General features: G+C 42.7%; 1 protein-coding gene across 15 annotated transcripts in view; it reads right to left on the bottom strand.

The window, feature by feature from the left end:
• SLC8A1 (solute carrier family 8 member A1) overlaps nt 1–24,589 on the bottom strand; it is a 408,136-nt gene that overhangs the window by 48,429 nt on the left and 335,118 nt on the right. For 12 of the 15 annotated variants that reach the window (XM_065891224.1, XM_065891234.1, XM_065891240.1 and 9 more), the window contains 2 exons: nt 22,088–22,218; nt 17,742–17,841 (listed from right to left, as the gene is read on the bottom strand). In XM_065891224.1, the coding sequence (XP_065747296.1) occupies nt 17,742–17,841; nt 22,088–22,218 (231 nt within the window). Of the gene's footprint in view, nt 1–4,936; nt 4,942–17,737; nt 17,842–22,087; nt 22,219–24,589 lie in introns of all 15 variants that reach the window. The other 3 variants (XM_065891236.1, XM_065891235.1, XM_065891237.1) reach the window with 3 other exon arrangements.

Raw genomic sequence — 24,589 nt, 5'->3', positions numbered from 1 at the left:
TAGACTTTCTAGTTATATTTATTTTGTATCTGAGCCTTCAAAATATCTCTATTTGTAAATATTTTATCATTTCATAGGGGGTATGATTAAAACAGTTTGGAAAACACTAGATTTTAATCAATCATTCATAGAAACACAGATTATTCTGCCTCTAACTCTGCAAAATTACTTAATTTGGGGTGTCCAAGTCTCATACTGTGGAGACGAACAAGAAAACAAATAATGAAGCTTCTGAGAAGAAATGACACATAAATTGAGAGTAGATGTTGTATTTGTCTTCAAGATGGAAATAATAACCCCTTTCCCATGAGGGATGTGCAAGGGAATAATTAGATCATTTCTGCAAAGTGTTTGAGGATACTTCAAGGTAATGATTAGCATGGTAGTTATCATTATTTTCCTCCACCTAGGGTTGTTACTGCGTTTCCCCATCATTATTTAATTACTTGGTCAAGATGCTGGGTCCTAAGGTGACACTCTCGGTTTTTAAAAACAAAATCTAATATTGCCCTCTGGAATTAACTTTATGACTTGTAAGTGTACAATGCAAAATGTGTGTGCGTGTGCATGCAAGAGAGAGAGAGAGAGGGGGAGAATTTCCTTCTGTAGGCTTCCAACATTATAAGGAATGTTAAACATCTTAATGCTTAAGTCTGGACTGGGAGGCCCATCTGTTTTATTGCCTTTGAAAGTAGAAGTGGCTTCCCATCTTTTCCCTGGTATCTCACTGCTCTTTATAAATTTTAATCTCCCACTCAGATGTTATTTAAATATTAAACATGACCCCTGACTGCCATGTATGAGGCACGATTACCTTGTCTTGGAAAAGGACAAAGAGATATTACCTTCATTCATTACCACCTGGACTATACTTAAAAGTGTGCTCCTTGCAAAGAGCAGTGGGGCATTAAACACACACACACACACACACACACACCTGGAGCATCTTTTATGTGATGGTAGAGATGAGAGTAATTTGCTGGTATGTTTGCCAGCTCAGGGTTACTGGATGCTGTGTAATTCTTTCAAGTCTCTCTTCTGTATTAGCAAAGAAACAGGCAGGTTGATGGGTTTCCTTTTATAGGATCCCAAACAAAGGATCCTCTTATCCCAGAATCCTTCCTTTCAGCTTTATGGATTTCAGCAATGGGAAGATAACAAACAAGCTGTATTTGATTAATCCCTCCCATGGCTTTTTAAATGGTTTCCTTGATTCATACTGGATTTCCTAAATATAACTACAAAAGTAGTCTAATCATTAAAATCACAGAGAGTAGACAGAGCATCCCTTCAACTACTGATATAATGGTACTTGCCCTGGCCCTACTCTGGAGCATGGGAACAAGGGCATTGTCAGCACAATTAATTGATCAAGAAAGGCAATCCCTGGGCTTGGCACCTGCAGAGTACACAGCAGCTAAAGTAAACCAGGTGTTCATTTGTAGAGATGCTCAGGGTTTGGCCTCAGGGAGAACTTTAAGAACTAGAAATAGAGGTTGCTGGGGTGTAATGGACATTTGGGTCTGAAGACTTAAGTCAATTTCTGGTTCTAATAGCTTGTTTGGGGGCAAGACACTTGACCTTCCTGGGCCTCAATTCTTCATCAGAAGAGTTTCCTAAATCCCACATCACAGAGCTATTGTAAGGAGCAGGAGAGGAAATGTCCAAGTCCTTTGTAAAACTGCAAACCCCTTTACAGACAGATGTGCCATATTCCATCATTGTTATTTGTCAGAAGAAAGGCAGTAAATCAATATGATCTGAGTATCTTGATTGCACAGAATCTATATTCTGTTTGAATGAGCCGTTACCACTACAGCTTCCCCGAGCTGCTTGGTTTTAAGAAGAAAAAAGGAAGAAAGGAGAGGAAGAAAGGAAGAGGGAGAGAACATGATGGGGTGTCTACTAAATGTCAGACACTGAGCTAACTTTTTTCACATACCTGATCTTTTTTAATCCCTATAGTAACTGCATCATAAATCCCATCGTACAGATGAAGTTCAGAGATGTTAAGTGACTTTCTAAAATAATGACACAGTCAGTAAGTGGCTGAGTTGGGATTTGATCTAACAGCCCAGGGAACATTTTACTTCCCATGATGTCTTGCTGAAGCGAGTTGAGGACTACAGCATCGATCGTCACACACTGATTCAAAGTTTGAACCTGAGAATTTTTCTGATGCCCCATGCTATAGAAATGCAATGTTGTCTTTTTTGTAGGACTGTAAAAATGATGTTGCAGCATCAGTAATGTTTGTCTTCTAATTTATTTTCTAGCTATGATATGTTTTTGGCAGTCAGCCATATGCTCTTTCTCGAGTTCCTGGGGACCAACTAAACCCAGGAGACAAGACAGTACAGTAAGGGAGAGCATCATGGTTATGGCTGATGTTGAATCTCTAGAGTGTGGCAAGTTATTTTCATTTCCAGTCGTCAAAGGCCAACCATTTGAATCAAACATCCTGGTTTGCATCTAGCTCTTCACTCTAGAATTTGGGAAACTGGCCTAAATTATCACAACTCTGTAATGGAAAGCAGTTTAGAGAATCTTGTTAATCGGAGAAACTGACTTTCAATTCCTTCTAGATATTCATTTATTTATAATTAGTCCATTTTTATTTTGCGAGACTATCCTCCAACTATGAGAATAATGAGAATGATGAGGATGCTTTCCGGGCGCATTACACGATGGATTTAGGATGATATTTGTGGGCAACCACACTGCCTTCATGAGATCTTCTAAGCCCAATAAGTGTTACTCAGCAGCCTCATGTAATATACAAATCAATAACCATGAAGGTAGAGCACTACAGTGGTTTTCTTCATTCTGTAGACATTGTTTTGGGCATAATTTCTTTCTGAAATTTTATTCCTTTTTTCCTGTGTGGTTGATTTGATTTTGTTTCTCTTTAGTTTCTGAGCACAAAGATTTGTTCTCTTCAAACAGATTAACAAGCTAATTTGTTACTGAATGGGCTTTCTCTTCCATAGCTATCACTTTTTTTTTTTTTTGCAACCCGATATACAATAATTATAAATCAAGTTCTACTCTTCTGTTGTGTATTTCCATTTCTCTTATTCAAAGGTTCTTACAAAATTACTAAATATTTTAAATGAAAGAAACTTTAGCAATCAGCTAATTTACCCCTTCTAATTTTAAGAGAACAAACTGAGAACTGATTCAACTGATGAATTTTTGTTCACCCGAGAGAAAAACCCGAGCGAACTTTTTGGCCAAATACTTATTCTCTGATGCAAAGTAGAAGATGTCAGCAACTTTTCTTCCAAGTATATTGCAAGATAATTCCTTATCAACAGAGATCTCAAAACATAATTCACTCAAATTTCTAGATCTATGAGTTGCCAAAGCACAGGGAAAGAATACAAACATTTGCTTCTATCAAATGAGATGTGTGGGGATTAGAAAAATACCTGAACTTAAAGCACTGGAAGGGTTTCGGAACCTGCCCACGTCAGCTCCCCGTTTAATGTGAATTTCTTTAAAATCTCTTTGCCAAATAGTCACCCATGCCACACTTGAGAGTCTCAGCTATTAGGGAGTTCATAGTCTCACAATGCACAGTTTAACAGCTCTGACTGTCAGCTTGGGCTGGTAGGTCCATTCACTTGTCCGGGTCCCATTCCTTAAGCCATGTGGAGTAAGTTTAATCGTGTTCCACATGACATTCCTTCAGGTACTTGATGCTGGCTCCTCTCATTTCACCCTCAGTCCTCGCTCCAAGTTCAGTCTGGCCATGCTCCTCTGAGCAGTCTGCTTCTTCTTCTTTTTTTAATTTTTATTTTCTATTGGAGTCTAGTTGACTAACAATGTTGTGTTAGTTCCAGGTGTACAGCAAAGCGATTCAGTTATACACATACATGTATCTATTCTTTTTCAAATTCTTTTCCCATTTAGCTTATTACAGAATACTGAGCAGTGTTCCCTGTGTTATGCAGTAGGTCCTTGCTGGTTACCTATTTTAAATAGAGCAGCGTGTACGCGGAAGGGTAGGGGGAAGGGATAGATTGGGAGTTTGGGACTGACATGTACACAGCCTTCTTTTTTAGAATGCAGTGCATGGAGCTGAACGCAACTCCAAGAGGCGCTTATTTGCCTGCACCGGGGAAGGTCTTTCGCCATCCTCATTCTGGGCACTTTTGTTAATGAACACGTTGGGCTGACATCACACATTGTCACACGAGTAAACCAACACCAACAATCCGCTCTTCCAAAGACATTTCTAGGTCATGTCTTCCATTTTCCACACTAGCGGAATTGATTTTGGGGGACACAATTGTACAACCCTTCACCTATCCTTAATAGGAAGTGATTAAAAGAAGTGATTACTTACTGTCTTTTCAATCCATGTAAAACTTTGTCATGAGACAACTCGAACCTTGATAGCATACCAGTTCTTTCTAAGAAGTGTCATTCTTGAAGCCTTCTTTAAAATGTATTTGGATTATGACAAAGTCTCTTGGTGTGGCTAGTTATCCTTGGGGGTGGCGGGCTGTGGGCCCTTCTGATGGTCTCTAGTCTCACTGCCCTCGTCCCCTGCAGCCAACGGCCTGAGAGCAAGCCTGGTCATATATCAAGAGGCCCGTCTTTACTAAGTCATGGGGATCAGAATTAGTGTGGAGACCCCACGCCTAAAATCCACTGTGCCTAGACACCCACAGCTAGGAGTATGTCCTTTATTCTAGAGACAACTTGACTGATCTCTAGTTTTCATTCTATTTCCTTGGAGAGATGCATTGGATATCAACATCATGTTGTAAGTAATATGAGTTCGAGACTGCTGTAGCTTTGTGACTTGAACTTCTGGCCTGTTCTTAGAGGGAGGGGACACCTATACAGGCCCCGTTAATCATCCCCACCATCTACTTCCAAGCCAGAGATAGCTATGGGCCGTTCTGCCCCACAGGACCAGTGCTACTTTCACTCCATACTTGGGCGGTTAAGGAAAGGTGATATGTGACAATCCTGAAAGGGACACTTGAAGGCAGCTCACTCTCTGCGCATAACTTTCAACCCTGTTGGAAACAAATGAACCCCTGGGTGAAATTTTCCACAAAGAAACAGAATGCTTAATAGTTTAGGTCATTATGGACCTTGTTAGGATGGATAACACAGCACAAGAAATATCTAACGTGACAGAAATATTTCTCAGCAAATGTAGCCGCTGTCAAAATGAAAAACGGATCCACTAAGGAGTTCTAGCTCCATGCAAGTTTGATTATTAGCCAAATGAATCAGTTTAAAGCTGAAACTCGATTGCTTTTTAAAGAATTCCTCTATGTGAGCTGAGGGCTCCTAAATGACTGTGGGCTGACAGAATTAGTCACGTGTGGTTTTTGCCCCAAGCTTTATTTTTGCAAAATCACTCCAAGTCAGGCTGAGTCTTGAAATTCAGAGGGTCCTCTTACCCTTTATTGATTGTAGGATTGACAGAATTTCAGGCTCTTGCAATAAAGAAGCATCTTGCCTGCAGACTGGAGCACCTAAGAAATAAACCTCCAAAAAGTAGAAGTGATACTCAGCAAGTGTAGATGCCTCCTGCTAGTTTAGATGGTTTAGTTAAAGTGGGTAGTATGTGGGCACACTAGATTCCAAGACTGGACCGAGGGCTCTGATAACTCTTTGTAAATACCAGCAGCTGTGTCTGAGTTAGCCTCCTGGAGTGTGGGAAGCTGAGCCTTGGAGGAACTGTTTGGGCAGCAATAACCCTGTAATTGTCAACAACAACAAAAATCAACATCATGTCCTAGGAAAATGTTGAAATTTATATAAACGGTAGATGTGTATCAAAGGTTGCCCCACATGCAGAGGAGCACAAAGACGATCTAGATTCTCTTAAGATGCTGCTGCAATTAAACTATAAATTCAGATTCTCTTACTAAGTGCCTAACTACCTTCATGCATATGGGTCAATACACACATTCCACTTACTCTCCCAGCAATCTGGTAAAGTAGGTATGATTTTCTCCATTTTAAAGATGAAGAAACGAAGGCTCACAGTTTAAGTGACTTGCTTATGAGATTTAAACTCTTTCACTTTATTGCAATTACTTGACCCATTTTTCCCAGAGAAAAAAACCTCTGTGGTTTGTCCAGCAACAATCCAATCTGATAAAAATCTAAGCTCATCTGACATTACTTTATGAAAAGTGTAATTGGGAAATAACCTACCTCCTTAAAATAAACCCCTTCATATGCTACCGTGTATAAAATATTGAATGCTCTTTCAGGGAATGAACGGATGACCCTACTTCCTTTCTTCTTCCTAAAGAGTCTGGTTTTCTTTTACTCTTTGGGAAAATCCTCTACTAGTGGTTTATGTCAGCCCTGGGGGGAAGTGGGATTTTCTTCATACTGTGGCAAACATCAATCTCTGCACAGAGAACGGAATGGACTCTAGATAGCTCTTGGGCAAAGACAACTCCCCTGCTTTGTGACTGCTTTCCTGGTCTCAGGACCACTTGAAGGGACTTTCTTCTGATCATGGGGTTTGTGAGTTGATCTGCCAGCAAACTGGTGATGAAAGTGGGGTATCTAGAAATCTCATCATGGCCTCGGTTTGCACAATACAAAGTGACTGCAATCATTCAGGGTGCACCTCATCTGCTCGTCCCTGGTCCCTTCTCTCTGTTGTGATTTTCATTGAGTTGCCAGTAAACAGGGCTCTGCACTGACAGCAAAGAGGCTTTGATGATTTCCATGTTCTTGGGCACCTCACAGATTCATCTCCTGGAAACAAAGGCTAGCCTCAACTAACTTTCTCTTTGGTGCTGTTGAAAAGATAAATGAGACTTTTTTTTTTTTTTTTTTTTGTGGTACGTAGGCCTCTCACCATTGTGGCCTCTCCCGTTGTGGAGCACAGGCTCCAGACGTGCAGGCTCAGCGGCCATGGCTCACGGGCCCAGCCGCTCTGCAGCATGTGGGATATTCCCGGACCGGGGCACGAACCTGTGTCCCCTGCATCAGCAGGCGGACTCAACCACTGTGCCACCTGGGAAGCCCGAGACTTTTTTAAAGAGAAGTGAGAATCTTATATGTAGTGAAATCGGTTTTGGACAAGAAGATTAGCTCCTTAGTGGAATTCAGATGGAGCATCTGTTCCCTGACTGCACGTGAACACTTCCTTTAAAGGGTAGGCTGCCTAAGGTGGGTGTTGACAATCAGATTTGTCTGTTCGTCAGTGGATTTTTCATCTCTCGTAAAAAAAAAAAATCCTGTAATGGAGCTGTTTGATGCTTTTCTTTAATATAAAGCATCTTTAAAATATCCCCTCCCCTCTCATTATCAATGTCTGTGGCCTATTTTCCTTATTTGGTTAAGGCATGGAGAAAATGCTGTTACGTCTATAGGTCTGATCTCTAAAAGTATTTCAGGTCACTGTTTTGTCCCATAAGCCTAGGCTGAACCTCTAACCTGAACCAATATCCCTAGTAAAATAACCAATAAACCTCTTCTTCAAAGGGAATGCAGTGGTTAAAAGAGTAACTTTATTTGTACCATTCGTATCTGCAGTGAATATTTATTCATCATTTACATGTCAGGTACAGTTCTAGGCATTGAAACTGCAGACAAATAAGACCCCATAGAATGTCCATTCTGGTAAGGAGAGATTGATAGTAATCAAGTAAAACGAATGAACAAACATCATTTCAGATGTTGATCTGGGCTCTGAAGACTCTGAAGTCAGATAGTATAATAAAGAGTGACTGGGTTGTACAGAAAGTCCTCTGAGGTGGTGACCCGTGAGCTGAGACCTTAATGCTCAGAACATCCGGACATGGAGGGAAAGCCTTCCATGCAGGGGAAAAAACTTATGCACAAGCCCTGAGGCAAGAGCAAAGTACGAGGAATAAAAGTAATAAGCTTGTGGCCTACGGGCATTAGATTCTGGGATGCACAAGTGTGACAAGATGGAAAGAGTACCAACCTTGGAACCAGAACCTATGGGTCCAAGCGTGAATCCCAACTTCTGTTTCCCCATCTCATAAACGGGTTCCTGAATACCTACTGCACAGGGTTGCCGTGTGAGGCTGGTGTGAACACAAAACAACTATTCATCAAGAGCAGGGCCATTCACTTCTTTGAATGCTGCTAAACTGTTGGCCCAAGAAAGTTGTGGTCTTTGCTTCACTTAATCCTGAAGCATTACATCATCAAGAAACCCAGAGGTCCTTAGGTGACATCAGGGGACAGGCATGGAATAAGGGCAAAGGTGCTGGTTCCATAAATGCCAACTTGGAAAGAATAATAAGAGCGGTGCTATGTGGTGTAGCAAGTACCCTGGATTCTGAAACAGGCTCTGTGTGACCTTGGAGGAAACTCTTTTCCTCTCTGGTCTCAGCTTCTTATTTATTAAAAAAAAGCAAGGTTGGACTAGCTGATCAGTAAGCTCCTTTTTGCACCAGGATTCTGGTCTAAGATGCTTTCTCAGGACAGAAGAGACAACACCCAGCCAGATGTGAACAGGCACAGGCAAGGCAGGAGAGAGGCACGGGCTGTTGGGTTTTGTCAAAGCCTGTTGGTCCAGGCAAGTGGCTTTTCACTGCAGGAGTCAGAATGACAAGGTTTTTATCAAGACAGAAGGCTGTTAACAGCAAGAATTAATGCTGCAAGTCACTTTCACAAGGCTCCTCCACCTGTGTGTGTGTGTGTGTGTGTGTGTGTGTGTGTGTGTGTGTGTGTGTGTGTTTTGGGGGGGATTGGTTACGTTTTCTCCTCCTTCCACCTCGCTGGATTACGCTGAAATGTTTCCCCCACTGGAAACAGTGTACAAAGGCTCCCGCCTTGGGATGAAACCCCCCTCAATACCTCGTGCATTGATTTGGAAGCAACAACTAAAACTGTATTCACATCGCAGCAACCGAAGCCAACAGAAGAGCTACTGGATCCAGTGATGGTGCATTGTTTGCAGAGCTGAGCTGCTGCCTCTCCTCCAAACCACATTAGAGATGTGACTCCAGGCTTACAAATAAAAACGCTGAATCATTCCCAAGCCTTTGGTACAGTGTTTTCCTCAAGATTCTGTAATAAGCAATTTAAGAGAAAAACAGCCCAACAAGCCAGTATTCTTTTCAGAAATATTAGCTAAAGCCAGGGGCCAGAAAATAATTGCTTGGTTCTCCCGCCTTCTTGTTCTCTCACCGCTGTGTGGCTGGCCTGCCTCTTTCAGAAACTAAGAGTTGAAGCTACCTGATTCAACATTTTATTCTGCTACCACTGACATTTTAAAGTTGATAGATATCCTAGATTTGCTTTATCTACCTACCAATATGGCCCTAGAATATCTGCCATAAATAGTTTCTTTATGGAACTCATCGTCATCCTCTTTGTTACTCATGCCCTCTGCTTTTCCTCTTTCTCATTTTGGATCATAATAACCAGCCAAAAAACACTCAAATTCCACTAAGGAAACTGACAGAAAATGCAATTTAAAATATGGATTTGCATATCCAATTTGCATATGCAAAAATAAATGTATTATGTGGGTACAATTACATGCATTTGTATATCTGTATGTTCTGTGTATATTATATATGAATTAAATGTGTCTGAAACTCTTTGAAATATGGCATATGTATGGATGAGGGTATGTGTGTGTTTATATAGATTTTTTCTAGATCAGACATGGCAGTATGATATAGGGAAAACAGGCTTTTAATCCAGTTACGTGTAGATTAGAAAACACTGATTCCCACCGAAATTCATTCACTCTTTATTCAACAAATTATTATCACTGTCAAACACTGGCCTGGGTACTAGAGAAATAGTGGTAAACAGGACAGATTTGCTGTTGTTAAAAAAAAGTATTTTAATTTAGACTCTTTCTACTTCCAAGAGGACTTGAGCAGATCTGTACCTATTAATAAAGTTAAACTACTTTAAGATAAAATAGGACCAAAAAATATCTGAAGAAAGCAGAAATAGAGGACACTTTCAGACACGTAAGTTGAGTGAATATTGAATACTTGGACAAAAAAAATTGACTAAGCTTTCTGATGGTCAAAGCAAATAAGAAAACACTGAAAAAAATTAATTTGCTGAAAAAAACAAAACTCCTTTTCTTTAAAGTAGGAATTTATCATGTTTTCTTTTTTTTTTTGTGGTACACAGGCCTCTCACTGTTGTGGCCTCTCCCGTTGCGGAGCACAGGCTCCGGATGCGCAGGCTCAGCGGCCATGGCTCACGGGCCCAGCCGCTCTGCGGCATGTGGGATCTTCCCGGACCAGGGCACGAACCCGTGTCCCCTGCATTGGCAGGCGGACTCTCAACCACTGTGCCACCAGGGGAGCCCTATCATGTTTTCTTTAACTATAGTAAGGGACATCTTGAATAATAACTCTAACTCTAAGGAAAGATAAAAATACTTTTCAAATATTATACTTTAAAGGTAAAAAATAAAATTATTAATTTATAATCCAGTGAGAGCAGTTTTGATAGAGGCTCTGATAAAAAGTTAAAGAAGCTTTACTTTCCTGATATCTAATGCAAAGCAAGGAAGAGCAGCTACTGAATTGAACGTGACCATTAGACAGTGTGTCTTAAGCATTAGATCTCTTAAATGAGCTCTGGCCCAGTTGGTGTAATTACCCAGTTTATCTAATATGTACTCTAAGGCAGATGTTTCACTGGATTAAAGCCAGAGCTCTAAATTTCAAATAGCAGTGCCATTGAGAGTAAGTCGACATGTATTGCTGAAAATGAAAGGTCCTTCAGAGGACCCTTCAGTACTTCCATGTTCCAAAAACAGAGGTCTTCCATGTTCCAAAACATGGAAGTGTTTTGGAACACTTCCATGTTCCAAAAACAGAGGTCATCCATTCCAATGCCCTAACCTGTTTGTGGCCCATCAAACACACATTGTATATCTGATTTAATTATTAAAGAAAAGGGCACATTGACCAGAAGTAAAGAATGTCCATGTTAAAAATAAAACCTAAATGCCTCCCTTCCTGGCACTCCAATGCTGGTCCTCCTTGGATGACAAGACTCTCTTCCCAGGTGCCAAGGCCATATTGACTTGCTGAGAACATGCTGGTCTGTTGTCTTTTTTTTCTTGAAACCTTGAAGAAATGTATCCCTGACTTGTATAATGTTCTTTGTTCTGACGAGATATAAGACTGTGCTGAAAAACATGCTTCTCAGGAGCAGTTTCTCAGAGGAATCTGGGAAGCTGTCTTGCAGGCTATAGTCTTCAGTTTGGCTCAAATAAAACTCTTTTCTATTTTTGTTATAGATTGTTTATTGATTATTTTCATTGACATAGTAGACAAGCACTAAATGGTAACATTATTTAAGCAGAAAGTGGGCTGAAATTTTATACATAGGTTTTGGACCAACTTCCTTAGAGGTAACTGTACCTACCATTTCTCAGGAAACCTCAGCTTTTTTCATGAACCTCAGTCAATTTCTATTTTTACATAAAGGATAATTAAGAATCTTTATAGTCACACAAGAAACAGGACAAAAATGAAAACTCCCAAATCCCTAACACCCTCTTCCCTCTTTGTTTTTCTGATTTTCTCAAAGTCTTCACATGAAGTCTGGGTCAAACCTGACCTAGCAGGATTATTTTTTTTCAGCTGCTTAAATGGGATTCCCGTATGACCCAGGGGTTTACACATTAAGTAATGAGAGTGTCTCCATAGTAATGATGTTTGATAATAGATCCTAGAAAGATTCCTGCTTAGACCAGATGGCACGGCAACCCCTTGAAACTCACTGGAGGTACCATTTTTATTATTTGCTATTTAGGACTTGGGCAGTGGATCAGTCTTCAGGTTGACAGGATGGTCAAAGTGAATTATTGTTCATGGGCACCATTGAGGTGACAGTTTTTGCTATTAAATAATTCAGTTTATCTGAGAGCACTTATTACTCTACATAACATGCATGGATGAAAGACCGATGACAGAAGCATCCCCCAAACTGAGCTAGTCTCCAGACTGGAATGGTAGACTCAGGAGACCACACCCACTCCACCTGTTTATTTAGCTGGTGTCGGTGTCTCTGATTTTAATCTATTGTGAAGTGTAGTGAGGGTGGACAGGCCAGTCACGTCTAAGATCCTGGCCTCCTGTTGAATGTCTACCCTTCTTCTGTCAAAGATTCCACAGGGATTTCTGGGCTCCAATTACCAAGCAGGAAGAAAATTAGAAATATTCGAATCGTCCTCTCACTTCGTTTCTTTTTTTACAATGGAAGACTATCTTCTCATCCCTTTCCTTCTAGGAGAATAGATGTGAACTGCATGCTGCTGTTATGCTGAACATTTACTATAAGCAAGCCAGGAAGGTGAGCAGAGTGTTTTTTTTTTTCCATTTCTCAGAATCAGGTGGTCCATGAGACATGATGCCATCGGGGCTGCTGTACAAATACAGCTGACATCCACAGAGCTCCCAAAGTTCTATACTGGCTGGTTTCTTAGAACTCGCCTGGTCCAACCCTCTCACTTTACTGATGGTGACACTCAAATTCGGAAAGATTAAATACTTTTGTCAAGTTATACAGTTGACAAGAGACAGAATCAAGACTACAAAAAGGCTTTTTTTTTGGCCACTTTTGAGTGTTCCTTCATTATGAGAAGTCCAACAGATATTATATCAGATACGCAAAATCGATGTCAAAAGTAAAAGGATTTGAGAAAAAGCCTTAATGCGGGATACTTAGAATGATCAGGTAAAAGAGAGGGCGGTGTGATGGTGTTCTTGAAAGAATGTCACCAATTACTAGGCAAGAGAAGACTATAGATGCACCTAGGGAAACAAACATTTCCCTCTGTTCTTTAGAGAATTGACCGGTGCCTTCCCTGAAGGAAACATGAGCTGGGCTTAAGGAGATTTAACAAATATTAAGGGGAAGAAAAACCCTTCATATTTCAATCTGCAGCTCAGTTATGCAAATGCATAAAGATACAGGCCATATAAGGTGCCTGCCTCTGTGCCTGTGTTTTGTGTATCTGCATGTATGCACACACACGTCTGCATGCATCTGCGTATGTATGTATACAGGTGTCCTATGTGTGTGTGTGTGTGCACGTGTGTGTGTGCTCAGGACTCAGGCACAGCGAGTGACTGCGCTTTTCACCCAGAAGAGAATCCCAGGCTGATATGTACCCCAGCGCTGACATTCACCAGCTTTGGCATCTTGGGCAAGTCCTCACATTGTCTTCCTGAATCTCACTCTCCTTATCTGTCAAATGGCATGTGTAATACTACAAAACAAAAAGGTCAACCAGTGTTTTTAGTCACCTAGCCTTTTTAGTAATTCAACTGAATTGACTGCCTTTCCACAAAATTTGGTTCTATTTTATCGTAGAATATTCAAGAAGTTTGCCTCTCAAATAACCAACTGTGCTATCCCAATGCACAGACAGTCCTTGTGAACATATGCCTTGCCTTGATCAATCCTTAGAGCAACTCCATGAGTGAGGAACAGTTTTCTCCACTTTACACACGAGGGGACTGAGATTTAGAGGGGAAGGAATCTGCCTAGAGTCACCCAGGGAGTTTTTGGAGGTCTGGGACACAAATCCACATCTTACTCCAAAGCCAGGCTTGCCATCACTCTGTCCTTCACCTCACCACCGCCCAAGGCTGCCGGAAAGAACAACAGTGTGCTGGCTGTGGAACGGGCACTGGCATCCTGGTTCTCTTTACCCAGCTAACCTTTGCCCTCTTCCCTGAAACATCTGTTTCTCCCTCGTAGCCCAGCTGGTCCACAGTTTCTTAAAGCCAACCCTCCATTCTGCCCTAGCCGAGACACTAGAAAGATGGCGGCACTGGGGGAAATTCAAACCAGACACACAGTGAGTGCTGGCTTCCCTTGGAAATACATCGGCTGCCACATCTTAAAGCACCCGATTGGGCTTCCCTGGTGACGCAGTGGATGAGGGTTCGCCTGCCGATGCAGGGGACGCGGGTTCGTGCCCCGGTCTGGGAAGATCCCACATACCGCGGAGGGCTGGGCCCGTGAGCCATGGCCGCTGAGCCTGCGCGTCCGGAGCCTGTGCTCCGCAACGGGAGAGGCCACAACAGTGAGAGGCCTGCGTACCGCAAAAAAAAAAAAAAAAAGCACCTGATGGTACTAGACTTGCCTTGTAAATTTCTGACAGGCATTTCACTGCTGCAGGCTACCGCTCCTGGTATTTTACGCAGGGAAAGACAGAAGGAGGACTGCCAGGACATGACTATATAATCCCTTCCTAATCCCTTGAGTCTCATAAGTCCTTTAACTCTTCAAATATTGAACTATAAGAACTTGGTTTACAGAAACATTATGGTCATAGGAGGCCCAGGGACTGAGCTATGAAATTCAGAGAAGACAGGAGGACCAAAAGACAGCCAGGGGGTTACCTTGAAATTAGCTTGAATATAATCAGTGGGAAACAGAAGCAAAATCCTATTTATAAAATTATTACTTTTGTTTAGCAAGATGGATCGTCTCAATTTTGCACGGAAAATTGCACAGGAAAAAGCCTCCCAGTAGAGACATTTAAAAGCAATTTAACATTTTTAATAAGGCAACTGTTTCTGATTCTCAACTATTTAGCCATGAAATCTTAAAATCCAATGAAAGTCTGTTTTCAAGAAATACTGCTTTACAAATTGTATTGTCTACTTAAAAACCCAAGAATAGTAACATTCTTTAGAGACTTAAATTTAATCGTAATGACAACAACTAAGCTTCCTAACTGCCCTTCATGTAATTTAATGGCTATAAGCTATGGGTTTGCTTCTCTGATATTCTGTCTCAAAATTGTAAAGCAGATCAATTTTACCCAGCAGCCTGCAAATTTCTGAGCCATTTTGTCTTGTTCCCAAGAAACATAAAACAGAATATATTGCATGATCAATAAGAACCTTTGAGAGGTTTGGCATTTCATTCATGAACCGTTCTTCAAAGGATCTGAGTGGGAGTTACTCCCATCACGTAAGTGCTGAAACCAGGGCACCAGGAGAGGTGACAAGGCCAGCGTCACTCCATGAGCCAGATGGGAGGAGCAATCTTCCTCACTTGGAAATGTCTCGCTCTTAAGGGCAGTGGACAGCACATTGGACTAGTATTTGGTAGATCAGGGCTCTGGGCTATACCTTCCAAAGGCAAGTTGCCTTGCTGAGGCTCAGATTCTTCCTCCAGAAGGTCAGGGTGATCATAATACTGACCTCATGAGATTTCGAGAGCATTTGATTCAACGTAAGAAAGTACTGGCCAACCAAAATCTTCCCCTTTAAAGTAAGAACGTCTTAGCATCTTTAGAGTTGTTTCTCTGTATACCTATTCTAACCAGGAGCAAATACACAACTTTGCAGCATAATCACTCTTGCTGTTTAAAACCACCCTTTTCCATTGCCATAGACTGGACATAAAATGTTCACCTTGGTCCCTGAAAGTTATAAAAATGTGTGAATGAACCAACACAAACCACTCCATGGCTAGAAAAGCAAATTCAGCAACGACGTGTCTATGGATGGTGTCTTTTTGGCTACCATCCAATGCAGCCTCTATGCACACTTCCTGTCTCCCTCCATGGCTTTGTTGTTCTCCATGACTAGCTCACCATCGTACAGACACCTTATTTGACTTCTTGCTTATTTTACTTATTTGCTGTCTCCTGCAATTAGATGGTAAGCTTCATGCAGGGTTATTTGTCTTTTTCATTCACTGCCATATCCTTCTCAGCAAGAACAATGAATGATTGACATATAGAAAAATGAATGAATGAGGTCCAGCTCGTGACCATCATACAAATACTCACATATCTGCAGTCAAAGGAAACGTGGAAACTATTAGAAATGGTCTGTTAAGGCTTATGCTGCTTTTAGTGTTTCAATTCTAGTATGTCAAGGCCCATAAAATAATTTGTTTTTTTTTTTTTTTTTTTTTTTTGCAGTACGCGGGCCTCTCACTGCTGTGGCCTCTCCTGTTGCGGAGCACAGACCCCGGACGCGCAGGCTCAGCGGCCATGGCTCACGGGCCCAGCCGCTCCGTGGCACGTGGGATCCTCCCGGATCGGGGCACGAACCCACGTCCCCGGCATCGGCAGGCAGACTCCCAACCACCGCGCCACCAGGGAAGCCCTGGTTATTTTTTAATATTTTCTACCACTGGCCTTGTCAACAGTTTCTTATTCAAGTTATCTTTGTCCCTTTAGTTTTTGTTCTCTCTACGAAGAAGGACTATAGCTCATGCCTCAGGTATTAATCTTAGATTTATAGAAAAAATACAAGCCATAATGAGGGAGTACTATAGACTGAATATTTGTGTCCCTCCCAAATTCATATGTTGAAACCTAATTCTCAGTATGATGGTTATATAGAGGTGGGGCCTTTGGAAGATGATTAGATCATGAGGGCAAAGTTCTCATCAGTGGGATTAATGCCCTTATAAAAGAGACCTTGGAGAGCTCCCTCATCCCTTCCCCTATGTGGGGACAGAGTGAGAAGCTTATGAGACAGGGAGCAGGCTCTCACCAGGCGCCAAATCCACCAGGGCCTTCATCTTGGACTCCCAGCCTTTAGAACTGCCAGAAATAAGTTTCTGTAGTTTACAAGTCACCCAGTCTGTGGTATTTTGTCATAGCAGTCCAAAAGGACTGAGACACGGAGTCCCCACCTCCATTAGAACTTATGTGTACATTTCAAATCTACTCCCCTAAGCAATTACTCATCATTTACTGTTCATAAATTTCCACTGTATGCTCTATTGCAAGAAACCAAAGTGTGATTATTAACAGCACTAATAATAAACAGGCACAAACGTTTTTTATCACCCTCTGTTCCCACAGTACTTGGGAGATCTGTCAAATTATTCTGTGGCAGATTGGAAAGAGGGAGTTGTGTTAGAAGTCACGACCCAACCGCTAGTGACACTGTTTCCATATTTTCCAGTCTGGGAAACACTAGTTAGAAAATTCTAGTTTTGTTCATTAGCTGCAAGAGTAGAAAATGAGCCTGCGGTGATCTTTAAAGAGAAAGAACCAGTGGAAATGAAACAGAAGAACTGAAAACCAGAAAATCCCATGAGAGTGTTGCTTTCCTGAATCGTTGAAAGGGGCTTTCCTCCGCCTTTTTACAATCACACAGAGAGTGGACAAGGTTTGGTGACACAGAAAAGGGATACTTCTTTCTGAATTTAATTTCCTCAAGTGTCTGGCTCCTTGAGTTTGCAACCCTCTTCATTTTATAGGATCTTCCTAAATAAAACTCTGCACTTTGCTTGTATAGGAAGAAACAGAATGTGATTCTATTTTCACTTCCAGAGCCAGTGCAAACACTTATTTGTTAGATGTTGTTGAAGAGAGTGAAAAATGATGTAGATGATGGTGGTGAAGTGTCTTAAGGTCACCCTGTCCCCCCTATGATTTTGATGGTTCCTTTCTGACCTGCACTTAGTCACTTCTCCTGCTCTCAGGGAATTTTCCAGATAAAACTCTGTGATTGGCTATCCACGAGTAAGAGACACAGTAGGCTTTAAATTTATCTTGTCTATTTCCAGAGAGAAAGACGCAATGTAGACAGAGAAGGATGTCCTGTTTGAAGACATTTGCTTCATCTTAGAAAGTCTAAATTCGTCCCCAAAATGTGCATATACATTACAAATACATTTATTTCTCTTTTAATTTTATCATGGAGAGTCTTTGGTGCTTTGACCTAGACCAAGTGGTGACGGCAGGAAGAGTAAGCTTGGGACATTATCATTTATAATATGCAGAGAAAAGCACTCACCAGCACTGACAGTGATCGCTTCGATAAACTGCTCTCTCCAGCTGTTTGTCCCAACCACGAGGGCTAGGTTTGTCTTCTTAATAAGTTTGTCCACGGTACTCTAGAGAGGTTGAAAAGAATCAGAAAATAATTGTCGGGTTGGTTAAGGCCTCGGGAAATCTCAGACCTTGATGATTTTAAAACCCCCGAGTTACCTAAAGGGTAGCAGATGTTAGGCTCAGAGCGACAGTATTGACATCAAACACTGTTACGATTATGCAAACAAGCATCGTCCTTTCTTGGAAACATCCTGAAATGGAAACTTCTTCATAGCAAATACAAGCCTCCTTCACTGCCTAATAGCCAAGGAAGAAGAGCCTCACCGGTTACAACTGAGGATGTTGCAAAAGCCCATCCCTTCCCCTCGGACGCTTCATGAACTTGCTTCTCTCCTGGTTTCATCTAGAGTATGTGTCTGCAACTGAATTAACCTAGGCCCTGCTCAGCGCTACCTATCGGTGGATAACTGGAAGCGGCAGAGAGATTACGAAACTAAAACCTGTTCTTACTATACTTTCGTTGATCAACGAAATGCAGCCAGACAGCAAAGCCTCAAGGCTGCGGCTGTATGATCATTAATAAATGGATTTTTCTTTGGCTACCGGTTTTGTCAACCTGGTGGCTGGTAGAGAAGTCATCTCACCTGACTCCTGCGGCAAACAAGAAAAGACAAAAACGGTCCATTTGTATGGTTCAGGGCAAACTGCAATGACCTTGCACTGAATCTCCCCCTGCTTTACTAGCTCTGAGCCTCTTATTTTTCTTTTTTTTTAAGACCTTGTTTAGGCACTTGCTTCTGTACAATTAGCACTCTTAGCTTTCCAAATGAATGTCAGTTCATGGAACCGCAGAGGCAGTCAAGCGTTCACAAGAAAACTAAGTGAGCAGATGCACCCAAAGTGCTACCACAAATCACAGCAATTACAGGCAGAAGGGTCACTTCCGGAACGGGGAGCTGTTCTTCCCAGAGAGACGACCACACCGACTTGTCCACGACACGCCCCACCCTTACTGTCAGAGCATCCTCGAATTCCCACTTATTGCAAAGAGTCAGAAAACACGTATTATGTGTCTTAGGTCAAAATCTGTACATGTTTAGTGCAGTGTCCCTGAATTGACTAAGGGTTGAGAGAGCGTGTTATTAGCTAACCGGCAGGAAGGAAAATGTGATCCCAGGGGCCCGTGCAGAAGGCCAGAGCTACATCAGAATGTCAAGTGTGTTAGTTCAACCGTCATTGCAACTGACTTGAAACACTGAGATGATAACAAACACGAAAGGGCCCATCTCCATCTGGCCCACTCTGTATTTTCAACATCATCCTTTGCTAGATTGTTTGTCCTTATGGTGGTGACGTTTTGGCCTCTAGCTTTGTATCTAGAACTGCTAGTGCCACTGATAATAGCTGTAACCATCAGGGCTCTTGGCCGCCATAGCCAGGGGCACATGACAAGCATCTGACTTTTCTCTGGACTTGGCCAATCTCATCAAGCACACTGAGTGTCTCGGTTGATGCCAATTCAAAGTTCTTGTTTTTTCTGTTTCTTTTTGCGGTATGCGGGCCTCTCACTGTTGTGGCCTCTCCCGTTGTGGAGCACAGGCTCTGGACGCGCAGGCTCAGCGGCCATGGCTCACGGGCCCAGCTGCTCCGCGGCATGTGGGATCTTCCCAGACCGGGGCACAAACCCGTGTCCCCTGCATCGGCAGGCGGACTCTCAACCACTGTGCCACCAGGGAAGCCCCCGTGTAGGATGTAACAAGAAATAACCTTGACTTTTCCTAAATGTGATGGAAACTTGGGGCAGGTCTCTCCAAGGAAGCCCTCTTTACTCTAAAGCCAAGGCAGAGAATCCCACTTACTGGGGGATAAATAATTGAAGAGTGAAACTGCTCTAACAGTTAAACACAGACTCCACTCAGAAAATCTCTCTGAAGAACAAAGTTTTAAGATAAACTAAACTTAAAATGTATATTATAAAATGTATATATGTATATATAATGCATATATATAAAACCTCGGGTAGATTGTAAACTTTAGTTCATGATAATCCTGGCAGAATATGAGACAGCCTGGGCTCTTCCCTGGACTTAATTTACATATGTGTCCTCTCTTGACCTATAGGAGGAGAGGAGTGAATAGGAGAGGACCTATAGGAGGAGAGGAGGAATTTGAAATTTGATCCTTGAACTTTGCCAGGGACACTGACCTGGAGGTTTCCTACATGTCAGTCATTAGCTCTTCACGGTGCTAGTCTGTAGCAATAGTTTTAACCTCGCTCTCAGCCATGGGTGTTAGAAACGTCCAGCCCTTGGTCACAACATACTAAACAAGAACCCAGTGGGCAAAGCAGACTCGGACATTGTGGGGTATCAGCCAGATTTGGGTCTTTAATGCAGTTCTGAGGGGGCTTTGAACAATTTCTTTAAAACGGCTATGGTCTAGAAAAAATTTCCTAAACAAATAATATGAAATCAACATTGATGCTAGAGGGCACTTCAGAAACATGCCCCAAGGTACCCTTCAGTGTTACCAGTAACTGTCCTGATGAACTTTGAGCAGATGGGAGGAAAACAGTCTATGGAAGATATTCTAGGAAGATAAGTACCCCAAACAACTGGACTTACGGAGAGAGACTTGGTTGACTTTCAAATGCTTGGATCATTGGAGTGGTTACCAGAGAGAGCTTTGGACACAAGAAAACTTTTATGCCTAGAAGACTGTGCCCTGCCATACCCTTCCTACAGGAAGTGACCGTGATTTCTCTTCCTGGTCATGGGTGCATGGAAGGGGAGTGCTCGTGGTGGTCCCGTGAGGAAGAGGGCATACAATCATTCCCCATGAGAGTCCTGGGAGGGGTGGGGGACAAGCGTTTACAGAAAATGCCAAGCTGTAGAATCTCTGTTGTCGCAAGTGGCACCACACCCTCTGGTTCCAGGTGAAAAGAGGGTGCGTGACGAAGAGTGAAGATGGAGACGGGAACAGACTGGTCCACAGAAATGGACAGTCTCAGATATCCGTGCCTCAGGAATCTCAGGGAACTTGTGCATATACCAGTCAAGCGTGTGCAGCGAGCCAGGTTCTGGATGAAACGCCAGGTGGGCTCTGATGGTGGGGGTCTGCCTAGAAAGCACTAGTCCCAGGGTCTGCCCTGCTCTTTCTTTCTGTGGGAATGAATGAGAGGAGTTAACACATACATCCACAGTGGCCTGAAGGGGAAAGTTTAATTGTGTTGTGTATCTTTTAAATGCCACTTTAATTTGCAAAGACATTTTTCTTTCCACCTGTCACCTCTCAGGCACCTTCATTTGTGAACTAAATTAGAAAAATACTGAACGGGCCCAGCAAAAGGTAAAGAAGCCACTACTGTGAAAACTCCAGATATGATCCTGAGGCTTTTAGGTTGGTGACCTGATTCTCCCTTTGGGAATTTTCATTCTGGTTTTCCAAACAGGAGCAGAATCTGCTTTAAAAAAAAATAAGTGGGGAAAATGCTGCTGTGCTCTGGCTTGTCGTTCGGGAAAACCAGAGAGAGGCTGCTCCTTTTCGTGTCCCACTACAGAACGCAGGTGCGGCTCTCCCGGGGGCTTCTAGGTGTGAGGACCACGTGAGTGAAAAGGGATGGGAGCTGGGGCAGGGGCCGAGGGAGCAGCTAAGGGGGGTCCAAAAGGTTCATTTCAAAGTCCTAAGCTCATCCAAAGGCCCATTTGCTTACCTTCTGAAAAATGACTTTCCTCATCTAGAGACCTGGAAATCCAATTTCATCAGCCCAGTTATAAACCCTCCAGTTACGGGCACTCTGCCTTCAGTTTGTTGATTGTGCTCAAGTGTCCTAGGATCTTAAGAAGGTGACTACATGATACACGAGAGCTCGTCAATGGCATGTTCCACAGGGAAAGCTTACCATCCTTCCTCCAAAACAAAAGCCTCATTTTCAGCAGTGTCAAGGCTTTGCTTCTACCAGATTCATTAGCTTTTTCAAACAAAGCACCGTTTCTTCCACACATAACAGTCCCTTGGAATCCATCTTTGCCTCTTCCTTGCTATCCAAAGCCCTCCCTTTAGGGCGCCTCTGACCTTGCACAGTGATGTGTGCCACCCACCAGACCCTGGTTCTGACACCGTTTAGTTTATAGGATCTCTTGTTTCCCTAGCAACACGCGAATCCCATTTCTGCTCTAAAGGCCTCTCCATCAACGAGCCAGTTCCTGAAATTACATCTGCCTCTCGTACAGCATAGACAGACGCTATGAACCGTCTTGGTGCAGAGATGGGCCTGGCCTCCCTGGTGGGCAATGCTGGTGCGCGTACCTTGAACTCATAGGATTCTTCAATGATCACTTCCAGCCTGGTGTGCTCTCCCAGAATGGGACGCCCCATTTCTGCAATGCGCCTCTCCTCCTCTTCTTTGCTGGTCAGTGGCTGCTTGTCATCATATTCCTCTGTGAAAGGGAAGGGCAAGAGAGTGAGAACGCATTCAAATTTATTTGGAAATCCCTGGATCCTGCTACAAGAAAACCAAGAAGGAAGGAAGCCCTGATGACCTACTGAAAGCCCCTGGGGTGGTGCCGTAAGGCTGGAGGGGAGAATTGGACAGACGCTTGTTGTGTGGGAAGGTGATCACTCTGACGGCAAGTGATCATAATATCCCACAACCTAAGCACCTGCCAAAGGGCAGATCAAGAAAAGCAACTTATAGGGCCATATCACTGGTAAAGACTCTGTCCACATGTTGTCTGCGTTGAGGGAATCACCCAGCTGTCCCCTGGGACACTGGCTCACCTGGCTGTCTGTACACATCCTTTTAGCACATGACCAAGAGGAAACACAATTAAAGTTCCAGAGCGACTCAAGGAATGTAAGACTCTGGCCTCCTCTTCTCCACTTTCTAGAGGCAAAGAAAATGGCCCAGGGCCAAAGAGACGATAGATGGGAAATTCTGATCTTAGCCTCTCACTTGCCAAGAGCCCCTGCTGCAAGTTAAGAAGCAAAACATCCACGAATTCCACGGGTCAGTAAGACACCTGCGCTCCAGAGCTGCCTCCCTCTGGTGCAAAGCTGAGATGGGCTGGGAGGACCCTGACCATGTTAACGTTAAAGGAAACAGGGAGAGCGAGGGTGAGGCCTTTGGGAAGTTCATACTTACTCACCATGGAGGCATGATTATTTCCGGAACCACCATGTAGCTTACAATCCAGGAGAGGCTAGTGGGTGCTCAGAAAATGCTAATGGACTTGAGAGTCCATTAATGAGGGGAAGCTCACAGTTGGGTCCTCTCTGTGTGAAGGTCATTAGGATAAATCCCAGACTGAAAAGGCCACGCACATGTGAAGGACAAACAGTACTCCTGTAACCACTCAGCCTCCTGTCCTCAGGCTCACAATGCTGGAACAAGACAGGCCACTTCCCCTCACAGTCAAGCTGAATGGACCTCATCTCCAAGGAAGTAGTCTTGGTGGTACAGAAAGACCACAGCCCTGACGCCCTTGCTTCTAGAACCTTCCGGGCAAACTGCCTGCAACGGGAGCCTGTTGACTGAGGAGAGATGAGGAAGGGAGGGACTTCTAGCCCAGACTCCTTGCTTTTTGCATTTAGGCATCAGCTATTGCAGGAGTCCACATCTCCCATCTCATCCCACCCATACAGGGCTTCCCTCTGCTGAGGGACCCTGCCTTGGTGGCTTCATTTGATGCTCTAGCAAATGATGCAGAAGACTAGTTCCTAGGCCAGTTGTTGATTACTGAGCCATGGAGCAGTTGGGCTAGAGGCACTGCTAGCATTTTACATACGAAGTGTCAAAACCAAGCAAAAGGCAAAAGCAGAAGAATTCTTTATTATGTATTTAATAGTGTCTTCCTAAAAATATATCTCAGAATCTGCTTTCCTACCCCCAGTAATTACAGGGCCCCAAAGAAATTCGAAGAAGACTAAAAATAAGAGATTTTGGACTAGCCAAAGTCTGCTAAGTGTTAGCAGATGCAAAAGAGAGGTGCAAGTAGATTACTTTTAATGGTAAAAGTTATAATATTTCTCAGAGTAGGCTTGGGAAGTTATGACCCAAGGGAAGGCAAAGGTTTTTGATTGGTGTCCCCATGATTTGCCCTTGAAATTAAGTGTGTAGAGTCAAGGGGGTGAGCTGAGGTATGTGAAGTCCCATTTATCCAACGCTCAAACCAATCATATTTTGATTCCCACTGCTTTCTGATCTTAAGCCCAGGAAAATGTTATTAGAGTTTTCGTAGGAGCAGGTTATATTAGTGTCTTTGTTCATAACCCTGGCCGAACATGGATATTTTGGAGACTTAGTCAAATAAGAATTATTTCTCCAGAAGAAAAACTATTACAACTTAGATTTTAATTTGAATTACAAAGCCATTTGGGGGAGAATATTTATTATGTCCCCCTTTTAATAGTTTACTTATAAATGGGAAGTTGCTTTTAATGGGATTCAAGTCAATTTAGGTAAAAAGAATAGAGAAATTATGAAAGAAAGGTGATGCAGTGGCATTGTGGAAAGCCGCATCTCACAAAATGAAATGGTTCGGAACATGGTATTAAATGAATGGACGTGGTAGTAAATGAAACCAAATCACATAGTGAGTGAAAAGGTTATTCCCTTTCTAATCCTCCTTTAGTCCTTATGATGAAGAAGTTTGGTGCTGTCAGGTCTGTAACTAGTTCTTGACATTCGGGTTTCTACCATTTACGGAAGACAAAATAGTTCTCAGGAATAGAGCATTTGACTGCATTGAGCTAGAAGTAATAACTTTTTTCATTCTAAAAATTTTAACCTTACTTTCTCTATGTGATAAA

This window comes from Phocoena phocoena, chromosome 14 (genome assembly GCF_963924675.1).
Source record: "Phocoena phocoena chromosome 14, mPhoPho1.1, whole genome shotgun sequence".
Lineage (NCBI taxonomy): Eukaryota > Metazoa > Chordata > Mammalia > Artiodactyla > Phocoenidae > Phocoena > Phocoena phocoena.
The sequence above is the reverse complement of the archived record's forward strand: the minus strand, read 5'-3'. Positions and strand labels throughout refer to the sequence as shown.